This window comes from Myotis daubentonii, chromosome 2 (genome assembly GCF_963259705.1).
Source record: "Myotis daubentonii chromosome 2, mMyoDau2.1, whole genome shotgun sequence".
In the NCBI taxonomy this organism is placed as follows: domain Eukaryota; kingdom Metazoa; phylum Chordata; class Mammalia; order Chiroptera; family Vespertilionidae; genus Myotis; species Myotis daubentonii.
This window is the reverse complement of record NC_081841.1, coordinates 96,825,178-96,843,718: the sequence shown is the minus strand read 5'-3', so window position 1 is coordinate 96,843,718 and position 18,541 is coordinate 96,825,178. Positions and strand designations below refer to the sequence as shown.

Genomic DNA, 18,541 nt, shown 5'->3' with positions numbered 1-18,541 from the left:
GGGATCTTGGTGGAAGTGTTCTCAGGAAGGAAAAGGCAGGACTGACCTTCCGCAAAGCAGCAAAGGCAGGACCAAAGGTGGCTTTGACCTCCACACGGTCTCGGATCCAGGCTGGCAGCTTTGCCAGGATAGGTGGACGGGCGTACCGCTGGTCCAGGAGCACTATGCTGGCAAAATCCTTCTGGTGCCTGATGGCCCTCCCTGGATGGGACAGGTTGGGGCTCTGATTAATAAACCCGACAGTACGTTCTACTGTGTCCCTTTCCCCTCCTCAGACCTCAGACTAGAGAGATGGTAAGTAAAATTCCATCCTGTCACCTCATTCCTCATCCATCCCTCCCCAACTATTCATCCAGGGCCAGTCCCTGACTTACCTATAGATTGGTTGACAGCCTTCATACATAGATTCTCCACCAAAGCCTTTCCTGGGGGGGCCTGACCTGGGGTTCGGGGCTGGGAAGCGCAAAGGAGATGACCTGTCAGAACTGTTTCTTGTCCCCTGCCTAGTGTTCTGAGAAAATGACACTGCCAGGCTCTGAGCAAGACCAGTCGGCTTCATGGGCACAATGCCAACAGCTGACAGAATGGATGATGTCCTGAGAAGCTCAAGAGGGTATGGAGGATGCTGCCAATCCCTCCAGAGCACACACCAGGGGCAGGGGGAAGTGACAGCCTATCTTAGCTCTAGAGGCTACAGCCCTCTTCCCCCTCCCGCCCATCCTCCAGAACCTGAAGGTACTCACAAGGGTGTGGTCCAGGTAGGCCATTTTCTCTTGGAGCTCTGGAGACTTGATGTTGGGGTAGGGCAGGCCCACCATAACCACACACCTGGGTGGAGGCACACAGGAGCCAAAGGCACCTGGGGTTCACAAGGCCCGGGAAAAGGGCCGGGTCCTCACCCACATAACAGCTGCTGCGCCTACCACTCCAGTGCTCAGTGGCTCTCCCTCTCCCTCCCCATCCTATACCACCTGGAAAGGGGTTTTTCAGCTAAGAGAGCCAATCTAGGCCAGGGAACTGAGTTCTGATAAAGTTGCCATCTGCCTAATTTTCCACCTGGCCTCAAGGGGCCACACCCAAAGCTACGAATCACTTCCCCATGCAGCTGACCATGCTGTCAGCCCAGGTGCAGACTCAGGTGGCAGCAGATTGCAGGGGGAGGGAGGGCTGCTTGGAGTGAGGGGTAGGTGGGGATCAGAGTCCCGGGAGATGGGAAGCCCACTACTTACCGCCCGAGGTCATCAGAGAAGTTGATGCCTTCACTCATCTTTCCTCCAACCACCGAAAGCAACAGGGCCCCATTCACCACGCCTCCTGCCTGGCCATGGCACTGCAGGAACAGCGCAAAGCTGGGACGCCATCCAGAGGGTTTCAGCTGCCAACCCCACAGGTCTGGACCCAAGGCCTGGGTTCCAGCTCTCACCTGAATGCACCTGGAATACTCTGTCAGCACCTGTTCCACCTGGTTTGCTCGCTTGGGTTCCTGAAATATCTGAAAGTAAACAGACATCTCCCAGAACAGGGTTTCAGGATGCCTGGCTCATAGATCTGCTCCAGACCTTGTTTTCCATCCTGGCCTTTGGGGACTCCTCTGGGAAGTGACCAGGGATTAGAAGTGGTGGGAGACGCCCCCATATGGGAGGCCCGACCACCCAGTTTGATGTGCAGGAGAAATCCCACGGGAATTCTGGGTCACCATCCCCAGAGTGGAAGGTCCAGCTGAGGGGTCACTCACCTTTTTCCTGACAGCCAGGCGGGCCAGCAGGCCACTCTTATCCCAGTGGGCATGGACTTGGCGCTGGTACTCATAGGAGGGGAAGAAACAGATCACCCCTCCAGGCACCACGTTGCACAAGTTACAGAGGATGCGACCTGTCTCGTCCATCTAAGAAAGGAAGACAAGAAGCCCCCCATGGGACCACTCCTGAAGCCACACCCAAAAAAATCTAACCTTAGGGCTCAGAACCAAGTACAGAGACTCATGGGTGAGTGCGGTCAGGGAGGCCTATGGCCAGGTGGCGCCCCTTGGCTGGGAATCACAGATTGGAATGTGCCACCCTCCCTCCAAACACACTCCACTGCTGCTCCTGGTGCCTGGCAGCATCTGACACACCGCAGCCCAGCACACTGAGCTGCACCTGCTACTGGTGTGCCAAGTCCTCCTCCCCAACTCCCAACGTCCTGTGGGCAACTGGAGATTAGGCACCATCTATGACAAATCGGGCACTGGAAACCCAGGCATGCCACTAGAGAAGTGCCCCTAGTATTGGCAGGGCTCGATATGACCCAATGGCAAAAGGAAATGGTTTCTCATGAACTTCATCCTAAAGAGATGGCTGGAGGTGTCAAGAAAACTATTTTTAAAAATTCTCACCCAAGGACATACCTTTCATTGATTCTTTAGAGAGAAACATTGATTGGTTGCCACCCATACATGCCCCCACCAGGGATTAAACTTGCAACCTGGGTATGTGCCCTGACCAGGATTTGAACCCAGGACCCTTGGGCACACAGGTCGATGCTCCAACCGAGCCACAGTGGCCAGGACAAGAAAAGTTATTTAGCAGCCTCAGAGGTGAAGGGTGCGGGGAAACTCAGACCTTCCTGATAAACACCTAGACATTATTCATCCTGTGCCACTATTCATCCTGTATCAGCTCTGTGATGAGGACCAGTACTAACTTCCACAATGCTTGAACACTCAGGATTGGCCAGCATATCCCCACCCCAGAAATCTCTCTCCTGCCCTAGCAAAGGCCAAGGTGAGGCAGGATGCCTGGTACTAACCATCTGAGGCAGCTCTCTTTTCAGGTATGTAAATTCCAGCTGCTGGTTGGAGGGCCCACTGCAGAGGACAAGGGGCAGGATGTTGTCTGGAGGGATCACGTGACCTGGGGAGACCCAGAGAGAGGCTGAGAACTGGAAGTGCAAGGCTGAGTCCAGAAAGAGCACTGCTCAACCCTTGCCTTCCAGACCAGGAGTAGCGGTTTCTATCACTTACCCACCCACCAGTTTCCACACTAAAACAGCAATGCTCAGAACTCTCCCAGGTAGACAGAGGGGGCACAGAGCATGAGAGCATGGAGATGGCAAGCTCAGAGAGAGCTGGCAAAGGATGAGATGCCCATCCGTGTTTCCTCAGCCCCGTAGGCCTGATAACAGCATATGGTTCAACTATGACAACACGGGGTCATGAGTGACTATGTGGCCCATTCAACCCTGGACATGGATCCTCACCACAGGAAAACTCCACCAGTCGCTCGGCTTCCACCCCAGCACATGCCAGCAGCTGCTCCCGAAAGTCAGAAACCTGAAGACCACAACGTCAAGGCTCTGTGACCTCCCTGAGGTCCGGGGACGGGACCTCAGGTCTGAGCAGGCAGGGGCCTTAACAGAGAAGGGAAGAGAGAATCGCTTGGAAAGACAGAAGGCTGGGTGAGGAGGCAGCAAGTACATAAGAACAGAGAAGAGGGAAAAAGAAAAGCTGGTAAGAAATTAGCAAAAGGATAAAACAATTAAATGGTGTCCAGTGTTGGCAGTCTCATTTAACTACTTGTGGGAATAGCGAAGGAAATTTGGCACAGTGGCTCTCAGCCCTGGATATGCAACAAAATCGCCAGTGGGAATTTAAGAACATATATATTCACATGGCCAGGGTCCAGCCCAAACTACTGAATAAGAATCGCTAGCGTGAGGACTATGCTTTTGTATTTTTAAAAGCTCCATCCAGTTTTTTACCTATCAAATTGGCAAAAGTCGAAAAGTTTGACCACTCTGGAGAAACAGGCACTCGGATACACTGCAGGTGGGATGCAGCATAGTACCACCGCAGCGGAGGGGAACGTGACAATACTGAACAAATCAGATATATTTTGATTTTCTAACCTCGCAATCCCATATCTAGGAGTTTCCTCTGAAGATACAGCTCAACAAACCAATGAACATATGCACAGGATATTTCTTGTGAAATTATTTGTGAGGGCTAGACTGCCTTTCCAGAGGGACTGGTCGACTGCGCTATGCTGCATCCACCCAACAGAAACCTGCACAGCCAACGAAAGGAACGAAGACCGTGCCTGTGTGCTGATACGGAGTGATCGCCAGAGCATACTGGTGAACAGAAACTGAGTATGCCACCTTTGATGTAAGAAAAAAAGGAAAGGAAAAAAGAGTAAGTACATGCATTGCTTATTTTGGCAAAAAAAGAAAAAAAAATTAACATGAAACAGTAGAAGGACAGACCAGCTAATAAAACATGTTCACCTACAGGATGGGGAACAGGTTGGGAAGGGATGAAATGAGACTTTCTGATCTTTATAGAGTTTCAATTTTTGAACCATACAGAGGTTTTACATATTTTGAAAATAGAATTAAGTCAACAAAAAGGCAAACTCTCAAACTGAAACAAAGAAAGCCTAGCTACCTATCAAATTCACAACATATGCTCACAGAAAAGCCTGATAGCAACAGCTTCACATCCTCAGTGACCACATATTCTGGCAGGATATACTCAAAGGGCAAAAAACAAATGCAAAGAAATAAAACTTTAACCAATAGGTTATTGTTAGAATGTTGGTATTATATTTTTGGCACTATTTTAAGTATATTGTGGAAAGAACAAGTAATTATGTTAATACTAGAGGCCTGGTGCAAGAAATTTGTGCAAGGGGCTTAGCCCTTGCAGCCATGGCGGCTTGCCTCAGCCCTCGCTGTGGAGGCTTGCCTCAGCCCTCGCAGCCCTGGCTTCATCCGGAAGGTCATCTGGAAGGATGTCCGGAAGGTCATTTGGCTGTCCGGTCTAATTAGCATATTACGCTTTTATTATTATCTATACTAATAAAAGGGTAATATGCTAATTAGGGTGGAGGTCTTCTGGATGCCCATCCAGACATCCATCCAAAGCCATAGTGGCTGCGAGTCCCAGGGCTCAGGCAGCCCTGAGCCCTGGCAGCTGCGAGGCCTGGGGGTTCAGGCAGCTGTGAGCGCTGGTGGCTGTGGCAGCAGCAGCGGGATGATGGGGGCGGCACCTTCCCCTGGTCGCCTCCCGCAGATGGAGACCAGAATGCTGTCAGTAGGACATCCCCTGAGGGCTTCTGGACTGTGAGAGGGGGCAGGTGGGCTGAGGGATCCCCCCTGCCCAGTGCACGAATTTTCGTGCACCATACCTCTAGTAGATATATAAAAAGCCAGCGACTGGAACACCATTAACAACTGGAATGACCAGTCGCTATGATGTCCACTGTGGCCAGCGAACCCATCCTGATCGGCCTGCGGCCCCTTTCCCCAGCCAATCACCCCCCACATAGCAATAGGGAGTAGGGGTGGTCAGCCAACCTCCCATGGCTCCTCCCCTGGCTGCTGACCCCCAATTGGCTCCCCCACCCCATTTGGGGGCGGGGCCTGCTGGCCAATCACCTGCGGGCTCTCCCCCCAGCCAGACTGGCCCTGATTGGGGTGGGCCGGCCAGACCCCACCCGTGCACAAATTCGTGCACTGGGCCTCTAGTATAGGATAAAAAAACAGAAGTTTAGCTTGAGAAATGAGATACAGCATAAGGTCAAATAAATTGATTTTTGAATCAGAAATATCAATAAGGTCTCATGATGTCTGAAAACATATTTCCCAGGTCAATACTGAAAAGACCCACAAATAGTAATCATCCACTGTACGCACACAGCACCCAGATCTTGGTTTCTAAGTACCCATCCCCAGTAAAAGAAAGTAGGGCACCTTGGAGAAATGAATGATTCCAGATCTGGGGCAAAAAAAGCACCAGGTGGTCTGGGGTGTTTTTTGTGCCAGGCAGTAAGAAAGCATCCCAAGACTAAGGAGGCCACGTCACAAGGACCAGCAGCAGCAGGGAGGTTCCCCAGGCCATAATGGATTTGAGCACTGAGCCATAATGACTACCAATTATTTTAATACACGAATGAAAAAAATATACAGGTCTAGACACATGAAAGAATGGAAAAACAATAAAGCTACAGGGGCGACCTAACAGGCAGCTGAGGCTGGGAACAGACTGCTTGAGGATGCCGAGTAGCTCTTCATGCAGGAAGTCCTGTTCCAGAACAACGGGCGCCAACCTTTCAGACCTCACGGACCACCAGTGGTCTGCAGACCACCGGTTGGTGATCGCTGTTCTAGGACATCTCCTCAGGAAATAACCACTGTGCAGGGACTGGTTACATTTACCACTCAATTGTTTAAACGCTGTTGTTTTCTAGAGAAAAACTAGAAATCACCTAAATACCTAACAAAAGTGGTTATATATAGTAAAATATAATACATTCATGTTATAGCCAAAGTATGGTGAAATAAATGCTTACTTACTGACAAGAAAAATATGTATGACATTTTGTTGCTGAGTAAGAAAAAGCAAATTACAACAGCATTTACAGATAATGCCATATTTTTGTTTTAAAAATATGTATGTATATTTGTAAAAATTATGCATACAACTATGATATGCACCAAATGAATCTTTTGCTAGTGAAATTATGATCCTTCTTCCTGGTTTTGCTTATCTGTGATTTCTACAATGAAAATATAATACTTTCCTAAAAATACATTTAAATTTGTAAAAGAGAGAGAAAGTTATATCTATAGTGGGTACAGGAAGGGGGTGGCAGTAAGGCACTAAGTGTGAGGAAGACACTCCAGCAGGACTTTCTTTGGAGAAGTGTGATCCCACCGCTGCGGACACACAGGCGCAGTGGCAATGCCTGGTCCCCGAGCCTACAAGGCCCAGCAGTGAGACAGTACAGCAGTGCCACCTGGTGGGCATTGTTTGGCCTGTTCAAGCCAAGCCCTTTCTGGTTTGGGAACCCAAGGGATGAGATGAAGAGGCCTAACTGTGCACCATTCCTGTCACCGTTCCATCCACACCCGGGCACAAGAGTCTGGATCCGGTGTCCTTACCGGCTGCATGGTGCCCCCCGCAATGACCACTGCCCGGCATTCCTTCACCACCTGGGCAAAAGGCACCGCTGGATTCAGCAGCAAGAATTTCAAGCTGCTCTGACTGAGGCTGCCTGATAAAAAGACAAAGAAAAGAGCTACATGGGAAGGGGGCAGGTACAGGCCCAAGAAATACTTCTATCCTCCGAGGCAAAGGCGTCCATGTAGGAGGCATGAGAGATAATCACTTTCTCTTTAAATCAAATCCTACTTAATCTGCAGGACAACTGTGAGGTAGAGTACTATTAGCTCCCTTTTCACATGAGGAAAATGAGGCTCAGAGACAAAGAAACTGGTCCAAGACACACAGCTTGTAGGTGATGGAACCAAGGCTCAAGCTAAAGCCCATGTTGCCTTAACCACTAGGCTACATGGCTCCTCTCACATCCTTGCCTGAGACAACCAACCATCCTACACACCTGCATCCCTCCTCACTACCCCCACTGCCTGCCCAGGTCACAAGAGGCTGGCATCACCACGTTTCTTTGTCCTGACCCCGGGAGGTGCTGGGACGGAAGTAAAGGCCCCTCTCATGCTCTGGCCTCCAGCTCCAGGCTGGCTACCCCTCGGAATACCTTGGCGGCTCAGCATGACCCTGCCGTCCTGGTTGGCAGTGGTGAGAGCTTCAAGGAAGCCTTCGATGTGCATCAGTGGGGAAGCAGGTCGAGGCACCCTGGCCTCCCCCTCTTCCACAGGGGCTGTGGGAGCTGCAGAGTGGAAGGGAGAGAGTCTGGGACCACAGGTGAGAGCAGAGACCCTCCTTGCAGTTGGACTAACGGGGTTCTCTGGGGAGAGTCCACGTGTGAGGAACATTCCTGCCCAGGGTCCGCAGCCCAGCCCCCACCACCTGACTCACCCTCAGTCACCCCGGGCTGCAGGCTCTGTAGGAAGTGCTGGAACCCTGTCAGTCTGGGCTGCTCCCTGGGGGGTGCGAGGACTGCCCCATACCTTTCTGTGAAGCCAAAGAGCTAAGCAGGAATAAGAGCAACAGAGACAAATGAGGGCAGCAGAGCGGGAGGCCAGGGTGGACAAGAGGCTTCTACCTCTCATCTGCATCTCAACCAGGGCCCACCCTCCTGCCACCCCAACACCAGGCATCTTGGCAGCTCCTCCCCAACCCGGCAAGGATGCTCCCCAGTGAGGACAATAGAGATGAGGGTGCCTGAGTTTGCACAGGGCAGGAGAGAGAGGCTTTGTGAGGGCAGCAAGCAGGGGTGCAGCTGGACCCCACCCAGGCCCCAAGGAAGGGCAGCCATACCTTTCTGCTGACCATGCTCTTTTCACAGTAGCGCCGCACCTGCAAAACCAAACCCGCTGTAGGTACATGGAAAACTTAATCAGGTGGAAAACAAAAACAGATAACCACTCTCCAAAACCCCGGGAGCATCAGTCACCACCACCTCCCAAGGAGCCAAAAGCCTCCTGAGGCCAACCATGTCACCCTCCTTTCTGAGGTCACTCCACCCCCACTGTCCCCACACCACACAGTGCTCTCCCACGAGAGGGCCTCTGCCAGGCCTCAGGCACAGCCTTCACAAGTCTGCATGGCTCCACCCTCCTAAAGGTCCTGGGTGATGGCTGTGTCCCTCTGCTTTCCTTCACTATGATGGCACCTAAGCTAGACCTTGGAGGATTAAGAGTTAGTCTTAAAAAAAACAAAACCCTATGAGCAAAGGCATTAAAGGAGGTAAAGCCTGGGACTTGTTCAAGGGACACCTGGAGTGCAGTTAGGTTGGCGTGTAGGCTGGAATGCAAGACGATGACTTTGGAGCCTTTCAAGAATTCTCATAAGAATGGTATCTTTCAGTTAAGGTTCACTAGACTATAGTTTGTAAAAGTTATTAGAAGGAAGACAGAATGAAATCAAGAAGACCAAAAAGAAGGCAAAGGAAAAGACTGCACTGAAGTAGCAGCTGTGGAAATGAAAAGGTGGGGTAAATTCAACAGCTATTCCAGGCTATGGGGCCTGGCCAGTTTGGATGTGAGACGCAATGGGAGAAAGGACTCAAAGATGACAGGATTGCCAGCCTGTCTGAGGGGGTGATGGCAGTAACCATGACCAAACCAGTCAGGGCAGCTGGTTTGAAAAGGAAAGGCCCGATGGACAGAAAGCAGGGTCTGAGTCTGTGAGGCTGGGCTGGCACACTGGCTCGGCATGCACCATTTTCGTGTGGCCTGTGCGTGGCGTCCTCCTATGGTGACCTCGTTGAGCCTCGGCTTCCTTTGCTCTAGAACGGAGATGGCACACCCTACTCAACAGTCACAGAGCCTGGTGCACTGCCTCACACACAGTAATTGCTCCGTTACTGTTAGTAAACTAGAATCATAAGGTTGTGAGTCTAGTAGCAGTGGCAGTACCCCGCCCCTCCCCTCCTGGCCCCCCGGGAGAGCACCGATATGTAGGCCTGGAGCAAGCAAAGATGTGAGGCTGCAATAAACTATAGCTGGAGTGGAAAGACGAGAGAAAGGTCAAGCAGAGTGGCCCAGCTGTGACCTCACTCACCTCAGCCCAACAGCAGGATCACACTCACAAAATTAACTTCCAGCTCTACCCAGCAGCCAGGGAAAGACCGTGCCCCAAGAAAGATGAAGTAAAGCGGAGGGCCGGGGCATCTCTAGTTGTGCTTATTAATCTAATCTCCCCCTAATCTCTCTGACCCTTCAACCCTAGGTCCAGGATCCTCTTTTGTTACTGACATTACTTTTCTTTTTTTTCTTCAGGGTTAATGGCATGTCTGTGCTGTAGATCCTCAGCCCTCTGGACTGACTGAGGACTGAAGGAATTTCCTTTTTATTCCTTCCACAGTGTTAACAGTGTTCTGCCCACAGGTGGGGGTAAGGATAAGATTTGATGAGCTAACATGAACCAGTAAAACCTCTACCTTGAACAGGTTGATGTTGTCGATCTGGCTCTGAAAGAGAAAGTCATTGATGGTCTTCAGCTCTGTCCCTAAGGGTAAACAAACAAGCCTTGGGGTCCTGCTCTGAAGACCATGGTGTTGGGGTCCCAGAGGGAAGCTCAGAACTGGCTCAGACCAGCCCTGGGCCCATGAGGGCCATCTTCTTACCTGTCTGTGAGAGGCTCTGTGTATTGGGATTTTGCTTAATGTTCCCTAAAAGAGAATTCAAACAGGTCAAGATGGTGGTCCTCTGGCCCCATCCTCTCACACTCCACAGTATACTAGTCAAATAAGAACATTTGTCTGTGAACCGGCTTTTTGATAGTTTTAGCACATTGTTTGCGGGTAGTTTTTATCGTGCGCTAACAGGTGGCGTGGGCCATTTTTGCTAATTTTTTGTGCAAATGGCAACGTTCAGTAAAATTACGATAACTTTAGTTTACGTATTTATACGTTACCTGCATTCTACCTCTAGTCTATAAAAAACGTATTAATACGTGTCCCGCGCTCTACTATACTGGTAGAACGTATAAATACGTAAAACGTGTAAACACGTTTCCCGCATACAATGTATTAATATCCATAGACCCCCCACTGAGAACAGATGTTCTAGGAGGCCTCAAAGTCTGTCCCACACACATGTGATATGGAGCCCAAAGCCTGGTGGTTTCATTCTTTTCACACCTCCTCTAAGGAGGCAGGGACAGAGTAGCCACCCCAGTTTAGGCAGGTGCCAACAGGACACACCCAGCTGCTTGGTGACAGAGGCAAGGCAGAGATGGAAGCCAAGAACACCAACATGAGACAAAATCCCCTCAGAGCCACCATGCTGGCGTCCTGGACTTCTGCTTCCATGAAAGCCTTCAAAAGGGTCCCCGGGAAAGGACAGGGCTGCTGCACAGAATGCTGGAAAGGTGCACGGGACCTGGAGCCAGTGGGTTCTAGTTCCTCTCACTGGGCTCAGCAACCAGAGGCTCTAGTTTCATTCACTCGTGTCACTGAGGGTCAACACACCCATGCTGCCGTCCTCACAAGAGCACTCTATCATGTAAAACGGCATTCACTTGTACTGTAGTGCTATTACTACCTCAGAACGGTGAAATAAATCAGGGTCCTGAAAAAGATCTAAGTTAGATGTCCTGACAGCGTGCGAGTCTGGCGAGCGAGCAGGATGGAGTTAGGGGCTGCGGGGCTCCTTACCACCCAGCACAGTCACAAACTTCTCCAACAGGTACAGGATCTGTTTGATGTACATCAGGTTCTTGGCCTTCAAACGCTTCCTGAGGACAAATCCACAGACAGCAAGTGCGTTACTCCAACAGCACCTTCCCTTCTAAGTGCCCCAAGCTGAGGCCCTTCTGGCTGGTGTCTTTCAAACTGGGTCACAAGCTACAAATACTCCCCCAGAAAAATAGGCCAGCTGTGGCCCAAGGCCTTCAAAGCCAGGTGCTGTGTCCTGAGCACCCCTGGCCTATGTGGGTGCACACACACAGGAGACAGCAGCACGCGAGGCCACCCCGCAGAGATGCCAACCTAAGTGCCTCCTCTAGAGGCTGGCTTGGGGTGCTGAGGCTGAGCAGGATTTTCCCTTCCCCTCTGGAGGTGGTGTCTCACCTGTATCGTTCCATGTACTGGAGCAACTGGGAATGTGCCTGGCAGAGCTAAGGAGAGAAGAAATGGGCATGAAGGCAGACTAGGGTCTGGGCAAGTGGCATAGGGCTGTGCCAATTGTCTAGATTGTGGTTAGAAAATGCCAGCCCAGGACACACAGGAGGCAATCAAGGTGAGGAGAGTAGGGCTGGTTACAGACTAAAGGTGAGGGTTTTAAAGGCCCTTGGGCTGGTGGGACCTGAGAGAGGGGAAGGAAGGCAGGTTCTGCTGCAGGGGCCACTTTGTGCCAGGGAAAAAGCAAGAGGCTGAATCTCCGTAATGAAGCTCCCTGCTACTTTTTACTGGGCTGGGAAAAGACGTGTTGCGCCCTAACCGGTTTGGCTCAGTGGATAGAGTGTCAGCCTGTGGACTAAGAGGTCCCAGGTTCTATTCCGGTCAAGGGCATGTACCTTGGTTGCAGGCACATCCCCAGTGGGAGGTGTGCAGGAGGCAGCTGATTGATGTTTCTCTCTCATCAATGTTTCTAGCTCTCTATCCCTCTCCCTTCCTCTCTGTAAAAAATCAATAAAATATATTAAAAAAAAAAAAAAGACGTGTTGCCTACTGAGAGTGATAGTTCTAGGTAACCATCATGTCCTGGCCTAAGATCAACCCATGCATTAGTCAGTAGAGGTGGTGGAATGTCGTGTGGGTTTCAGGGTCAGAAACCAGTGGTCAAATCCCAGTTTCCCACTTACTAGCTATGTGACCTTAGGTACTGCTTAAACCTCTCTGACTCCGAGTTCTCAATGTTAAATAGGAATACCAGCCCAATGTAGAATAGATGTGAACATCAGAGATAACTCCTACAATGCATGGCACATAATAGGAAATAAATAAATAGTAGCTTTCAGAAATCTTGAGCATTCTTCAGTTAAATCCTCTCAAAGCAATATCAATAATAATGACATCTAACTACATGAGGACCCTACTTCTCTCAAGCCATTACCCTGGATCATGGAGTGGTTAGTACCATCCTGGGCTGGAGGGACTCAGGACCACACAGGCCAGTGAAGACCAAGGCACCAGTTCCTCTGCCTGAGCTAGACCCCAGTTCTGAGATCTGCTGGAAAGCAGTCACCTCTCATGAGGCTGCCACCTTGCCACAGTGCACCACTACCGAGCGCCATTTCTGGAGGAATCCCGGGTCCAGGCAGTTAGAGAAATGTTCCTTTGCCCCATGATAAACCCTGGCTCCGGTAGGGAGAGGCTGACCTACCTGGGATCCACTGACCTCCGTACTGTGGATGCCTGTGATGGTGTCAATCAGGTTGTGCGCCTCATCGATGATCACTACCTGGCCCTGCAGCCGGATCCCCGCGGCCTGCCGGGTGGCCGTGTGCAGCAGCATCTGGTAGGGCAGCACCACCACCTGGGAGGAGGACGGGACTCCCTGAGTGGGGTGGGACTCCCTCCTAGAGCAGGGTCACCAGCCTGCTCTAAGTTCCTGGTGTGAACAGTTTCATTTCCTGCCCAGAACAGGTGTAGAGAAAGGATGGCATCGTAATGTGCTTTTAACAACAGACTCTTTGCTCAAAAGTTTTATGTGTAACATCAAATATATGAAACAAAAGTGAAGCTGATCTGACTTCTGACTGAACCAAGAGTGGGGTTATGGGGAGGGGAACCCCAGTTGCTTAGCCTTGTCCATGCCCCCAAGGTAGCCCCTGAGGCACCTAAATTTCCTCAAAAAACGGTGAAAACCACCAGCATAGCAGAAGGCAGCCCAGGGCTCTGGTCCAGGAGCTGTCACTTCCTATCTGTGTGATTCTGGGGTCCGTGAGCCTCATTTTCCTCATCTGCAAAATGGGCTTGATAAACTGTCAAAACAGGGTTAAGAAGTGGGGTTGGGGTGACAAAAATAAAAACATTCTCTACATTTTTTAGTGGCTTTGGTGTTATGATTTTCCAGTTACAAGAATACTGATAAACAAAGTGAAAATTCAGAAAACTGGAAACTTAAGACCCAAGTTTTAATATGGTTCCATTACTCACCTGCTGTGAGAAAACAGATAAACCACTTAACCTTTCTGGACCCTACTGTCCCCAGGTGTAGAATATGGAAAGTACCTGCCTTAGCTAGCTCAATGGGATACCATAAAAGCAAAAATGAGGTGAAAAGTGCCTTAAAGAGTCAAGATCATAAGAATTTCAGGACATTTTACGGCACTGGCACACAGTGTCTACAGCGCTGACCCTCGCTGTGGCAGACCCTGGGAAGGATATGAAAGTGCTGGGAGCGCTGCTGCATTGCTCCGAGGACCACACACGCAGTCCAGGGAAATAGACTGATGAGCAATTTCTGCCACATGAAATTATTACTAACACAGTTAGTTCCCTGCATCTTTTAAAATCGATTTTAACCTTTTCTTGATTATATGGAATTCTCCACAAATAATATCCTATTTCCAAAAGTCACTCAAATGAAGGAAGTAGCAAGAAATGTTAAATCATAACAACCAGATAACAGTATAATTTTTGACCTGTTAAATTGGCAGCTTTTCTGTTTAAATAGTACTCCATATGCCCAGTCTAGAAAAGTCCTCTCAAATGGTGCAGTAAGTGCACAGTCAGGACAGTCACTCTGAACGGCCATTTGGAAATAGATTTATGTTCTGTAGCTCCCATTCCTCCCGGTGTCTGCCCTGGCATCTCTCACTGTAGTTTCAACTAGGAATGCACACCTTCTCCTGGGCCTGACCCCCCATAATGCCACAGTGCCTGCAGAACAGCCACCAAGGGACCTGGGGCATCCTGTGACCCTATGCCCTAGGAGAGTGGGTTATGTGTCATCGGTGTGCAGTATGTCGGTCAGTCCAACCATGGCCAGTGACACCTTCCCAAACTAAGAGGAGTAGGGAATTCCCTCACGGCCTAGGCTGCAGTTAAAGCCAAGAGCCACCGCCCAACCCTCTGCGGTCTTCACCTGGGCAGCTGGAATGGCAAACCGGCTCCCATAATAGGGACAGGCCCCAGCCTCCTTCCCCAGGGCCACCAGCTGCTCGATGTCCTTCACCTCCAGCAGCACCTGGTCCTGGAGGAGCTGCAAGTGCCTATGGCTGTAGAAGGGACAGGCAGCCTGGGGTGCCTGCCTTCTCCTCTTGGGTTCCTGGTCCTCAGCTCTGCTCTTGCTCTCTGCAGGTGGCAGCACAGGGGCAAAGGCAGAAAGAACAGTAATGGTCCTGTGGCCAGGAGCAGGCCAGTAAGGTCATGTCTACAAAACCCTTATGTGAACTATTTATTCTGGTCTCATCATAACACTCTGGTATTTTACTCCGTGTTCAAAACCCGGATTTCAGAATTAACTCTGACTCAGAAAGCAAACACACCTTCTCCCAAGGAGAGGCTCTTTAGGAAGAACCATCATTTCCACTAAGGTACTGTCTGTACTGTGCTGGCCCCTGCCCCTCCCGCGCCTCACTCCCAGCTGCCCGAGGCCAAAGGGTGGTCCCAGAGGCTGCTCCTTTAGCTCAAGGGTGCAGGTGGCTACCGTGTCTGCTCCTCTGCAGCTCCATACAGCGGTCGTTAATCAGCTGCACAGAACCCAGGTTTTTCACGTCTTGGTTTATACAGAGATTCTATGAGACAGAGGAGCAAGAGGTAAAGAAATGGTGCTGCTACATGATACACAGCAGCCCACCAGGCCTCGCAGACCAGCCCTCCCCCATTTCCTTCCAAGGGTCAGCCAGGCCCGAGAGGGGCGATCCTCCCCTCCTCAGCCTGCCTGCGAGAGGAAGATGAAGGCACAGGGAAGGGAGTAGAGGGCACCAGGGCTGAGGCGCCCTGCCTCTGTCTACCTGCCGAGAGCCCAGGGAGACGAGCCGGGTGTCCTTGCCAAAGGGGCTCTTCTGTACCTCGTGCACAAACTGGGCCAGCTGGGAGTGGGTCCGACTGCAGTAATAAATCTGCGCCAAGGAAAAGCAGGGGATTTCAAAGATGGTATAACATTCTCAAGTATTCTCTGCACATCAAGGAATGCCATGGGTGATGGGCTGAGGGAATGGGGAAAGGGGTCATAAATATACAAACCTACAGCAAGGTAACTGTCCCAGAGAAGATCTTAGCGAAATACCAGGGTTCCCCACTTCACCCTCAACTCCTAAAGTTCAAGAGAATGCCCACAAGATGGGACTCCTCCCATCAGTCATGCTCAGCCCCTAATCCAACTGTTCTGGAGGGCTTGGCCACCTTAGGAAAAGTATTTCCCTGAGTGGTGACTCTTGACATGGAAAAGGTCCCTAAGGTTCTGGGGAGTGGTGAGGGGCTGTTCCACACACACCTCCCAAGGGCATGGAGGGTGGGGCTGGCAGTAAAGCAGGCAGAGGCTGAGCTGAACATGCTTTCTCTGAACTCCGCTAAGATTTAGAAGAGTGAGGAGAGGAAAAAGAGAAGGGGGGGGGGGGGGGAGGTCTAGTTTCAACAGAGAAAACAAAGGTATTACATGAATGAAACCAAATGATTTGAATTTGTGAAGTGTTGGCACCACATATGACTCATAGCTCTCCATGGAAGCATGCCATCAGAACATCCAAAGGACAAAGAACTCTCACTCTGACCTGCCCTGGCCTTCCCCAACTCCTAATGCAGAGAGAGACCCAGGGTCCTGGCCCAGAATGGCTGTTCTCCCATGTCCTGCGGCACATGAGTCAAGGCATCACTCCCACGAGATGTCTCCCCAGGTGCCCAGACCAGCTTGCCAGGTGAGCACCTACAGACCAGGTTTGGGTCTGGGGAGATGGAGTCAGTGGGCTGGAGGCTCCTCTCCTACAGGAGGGACCCTCGCATTTTCCCTGGACTCCAGGCCAATCACAGCACAAAGCTTAGGACATGGCATCTTACCTTAGTTACATGTTCTTCCTCCAGGTCATCCTCATCCTCCTCTAATCTGAGAGAAAAACAAAACACAGAAAAACATTCTTCTCAGCAAACGCAGGCCAACTAGAAACACACTTACTGAGCATCTTACCACGTGCCAGCGATCAGCCCTAGACCTAAACAACTAAGAACCAAACTGAAGATTGACCTCTGAGCTAGGAGACGGACACATCCCAGCAGTGAAGTTCCACCAAAGCAGCAGGGGGTCGCTTGTGCTCTTGGTCAGGGAGACGCCCCAGGCTAACACCAAGGCCATCCTCCCACTGCCACTCAGGAGAGGACAGAGAGAGAAAGGACATGGTATTCCCAAGACCCTAGGGTCAATGTTTGTCATCCAAGGCTACTCTCCTCTCACTGTCTAACCTCCAGCAAATGGGACTTCTCTCAATTCACCAAGAGAACTTGATTCTACCACTCTATCAGAGCTTGGGCATGCTGTGCTCTGTGCCAGGAATGCTCTCTCCCTCACTTCTTCCCTTTACCTAACCAACTGCTAGTCAACTTCAAGACCTCCTCATAAACATTACCTGCTCTGGGCAGCGTTCCTCAATCTCCCCTGGCAGGGTTGCCTGCCCTGTAGCACACTGCCATGGTCCCTGTGATATTCATCTCTTTCAAAAACCATTTCTTCTTCTGTCTCCTCAACCACCCTATCCTGTCCACAGGCGGATCTGGGTGTGTCTTGTTTCTACGGAGCACCCCCACAGCCTGCAAACAGCAGCAACTCCATGCACATTTCCTAAGTGAAGCCCCAATTGACCAGGTGAGGGGATAAAAGATGCTGTCACTCATGACCATATCAATCTCTTCTCCCCTCAGAATTAAAAAAAAAAACCACTTAAATTAAAAAACTAAATAAATCATATGCCACATAGTGCACAGACTCAGCAGGATCTCAGTGCAAGGCTGGATGTGTGAATAAACGAAGTCTGCCCTTTCTGGGAATGAATGAGTAGCCCATCAGCACTGGGGACTGTAAGTCAACCTGCATTACTTGGCTGGTTGTTTAGTCAACGTTATTAGTCTAAGCTTCTTAGAAAACACAAAATCCTTTTTCAGATATACTCTATTTTGTATATAAGGTGGGGACATCAGATGGATTTTTTTGTTTTTGTCCACCTAGCAATTCAGTTTTTTTAAAAAGCAGAAATGCTCATTGCCTTGGGCTATTAGAAAAGGAGTTAGTTACAGTGTTAGTTTCTTGGTCAATAAAAAACTGTTCAGTCAGCTTTGTCTGAAAGGCCTGGATTTAAATTATAGGCCACAGGAACCAAGATGGTGGTGTGGGTAAGCACCTTGAACCCAATGCAGTTTGGTACTTAAGAGTCTGAGATCTAGAGTTGGGTGACCGGGTTCAAGTCTCAGCTCCCCGCTACCTGGCCTTGTGGTCTTGGCCAAGGCATCACACCTGGCTGGGCCACAGCTTCCTCAGGTGTAAAGGGAAGACACAAATACTGATGCGAGAATAATGGCATTAACAGACGTGCAGCCAGTGCCCGGCAGAGAGAGAGGGCTGACTATCACTGCCATTATCACTGACGCACCCTAAGGAGGAGCCTGTCTGAGAGAAGAGGCAGTGGCTGGCATTCCATCCCTTCAGATGCCCAAAGAGTGACAAGGAAGCCTGCTTCTTTCTTGGCCTCCCATGTGGGCTCAGCAGGGTGGTGGGTGGAGCAGAAGTGCTATCCTACCTGTTAGGGGCTCCTTTCTCCTCATCACTCTCGTACTCTGAGAGGACCAGCTCCTCCTCCCCAGATGCTAGCTGCTCCAGGGGCTCAGCCTCTGTTCCTGCTGCCAGTATGTCCCTGCTGAGACGGAGGAGACGCTCTGTCTCTTCTTCTTCCTGTCTCTGTACAGGAGCAGTGCAGGAGGGGAAAGATAACCTCAGTACTGATGCCCCCACCTTCAACAGAGTCAGCCGCAGTGTGGCCATCCCTAAGGACAACACACACACACACACACACACACACACACATGCCATTAACCTGGGCCTTGCTGCTTTACTAGCATCAATATCCTAGGTATCACTACCTCGGCTCAAGTTCCCATCCACTGGGTCATAAGGACTTAGGGAGTGGGGGTCAGGGAGAGGAACGAAGACCTGGCCACTCACCCAAAGGAGCTACACCTCGAGGCCCCAAGCAGCCACCCCAGGA

At 50.6% G+C, this 18,541-nt stretch overlaps 1 protein-coding gene and 1 long non-coding RNA gene across 2 annotated transcripts in view; one reads left to right on the top strand and one right to left on the bottom strand.

The window, feature by feature from the left end:
• DDX11 (DEAD/H-box helicase 11) overlaps nucleotides 1-18,541 on the bottom strand; it is a 276,819-nt gene that overhangs the window by 1,048 nt on the left and 257,230 nt on the right. Inside the window, 22 exon segments of the mRNA XM_059683893.1 lie at nucleotides 2-201; nucleotides 375-453; nucleotides 744-828; nucleotides 1,230-1,330; nucleotides 1,424-1,492; nucleotides 1,736-1,885; nucleotides 2,788-2,891; nucleotides 3,238-3,310; nucleotides 6,922-7,034; nucleotides 7,536-7,667; nucleotides 7,817-7,928; nucleotides 8,219-8,257; nucleotides 9,843-9,910; nucleotides 10,029-10,073; nucleotides 11,061-11,140; nucleotides 11,475-11,521; nucleotides 12,730-12,882; nucleotides 14,437-14,645; nucleotides 15,001-15,088; nucleotides 15,308-15,415; nucleotides 16,350-16,395; nucleotides 18,077-18,234. Coding sequence (XP_059539876.1) covers nucleotides 2-201; nucleotides 375-453; nucleotides 744-828; nucleotides 1,230-1,330; nucleotides 1,424-1,492; nucleotides 1,736-1,885; nucleotides 2,788-2,891; nucleotides 3,238-3,310; nucleotides 6,922-7,034; nucleotides 7,536-7,667; nucleotides 7,817-7,928; nucleotides 8,219-8,257; nucleotides 9,843-9,910; nucleotides 10,029-10,073; nucleotides 11,061-11,140; nucleotides 11,475-11,521; nucleotides 12,730-12,882; nucleotides 14,437-14,645; nucleotides 15,001-15,088; nucleotides 15,308-15,415; nucleotides 16,350-16,395; nucleotides 18,077-18,234 — 2,259 coding nt within the window.
• LOC132228067 (uncharacterized) lies at nucleotides 393-12,736 on the top strand. The gene is made up of 3 exons (XR_009451284.1): nucleotides 393-758; nucleotides 9,682-11,846; nucleotides 12,082-12,736. It is a non-coding gene; the product is annotated as an uncharacterized LOC132228067 (long non-coding RNA).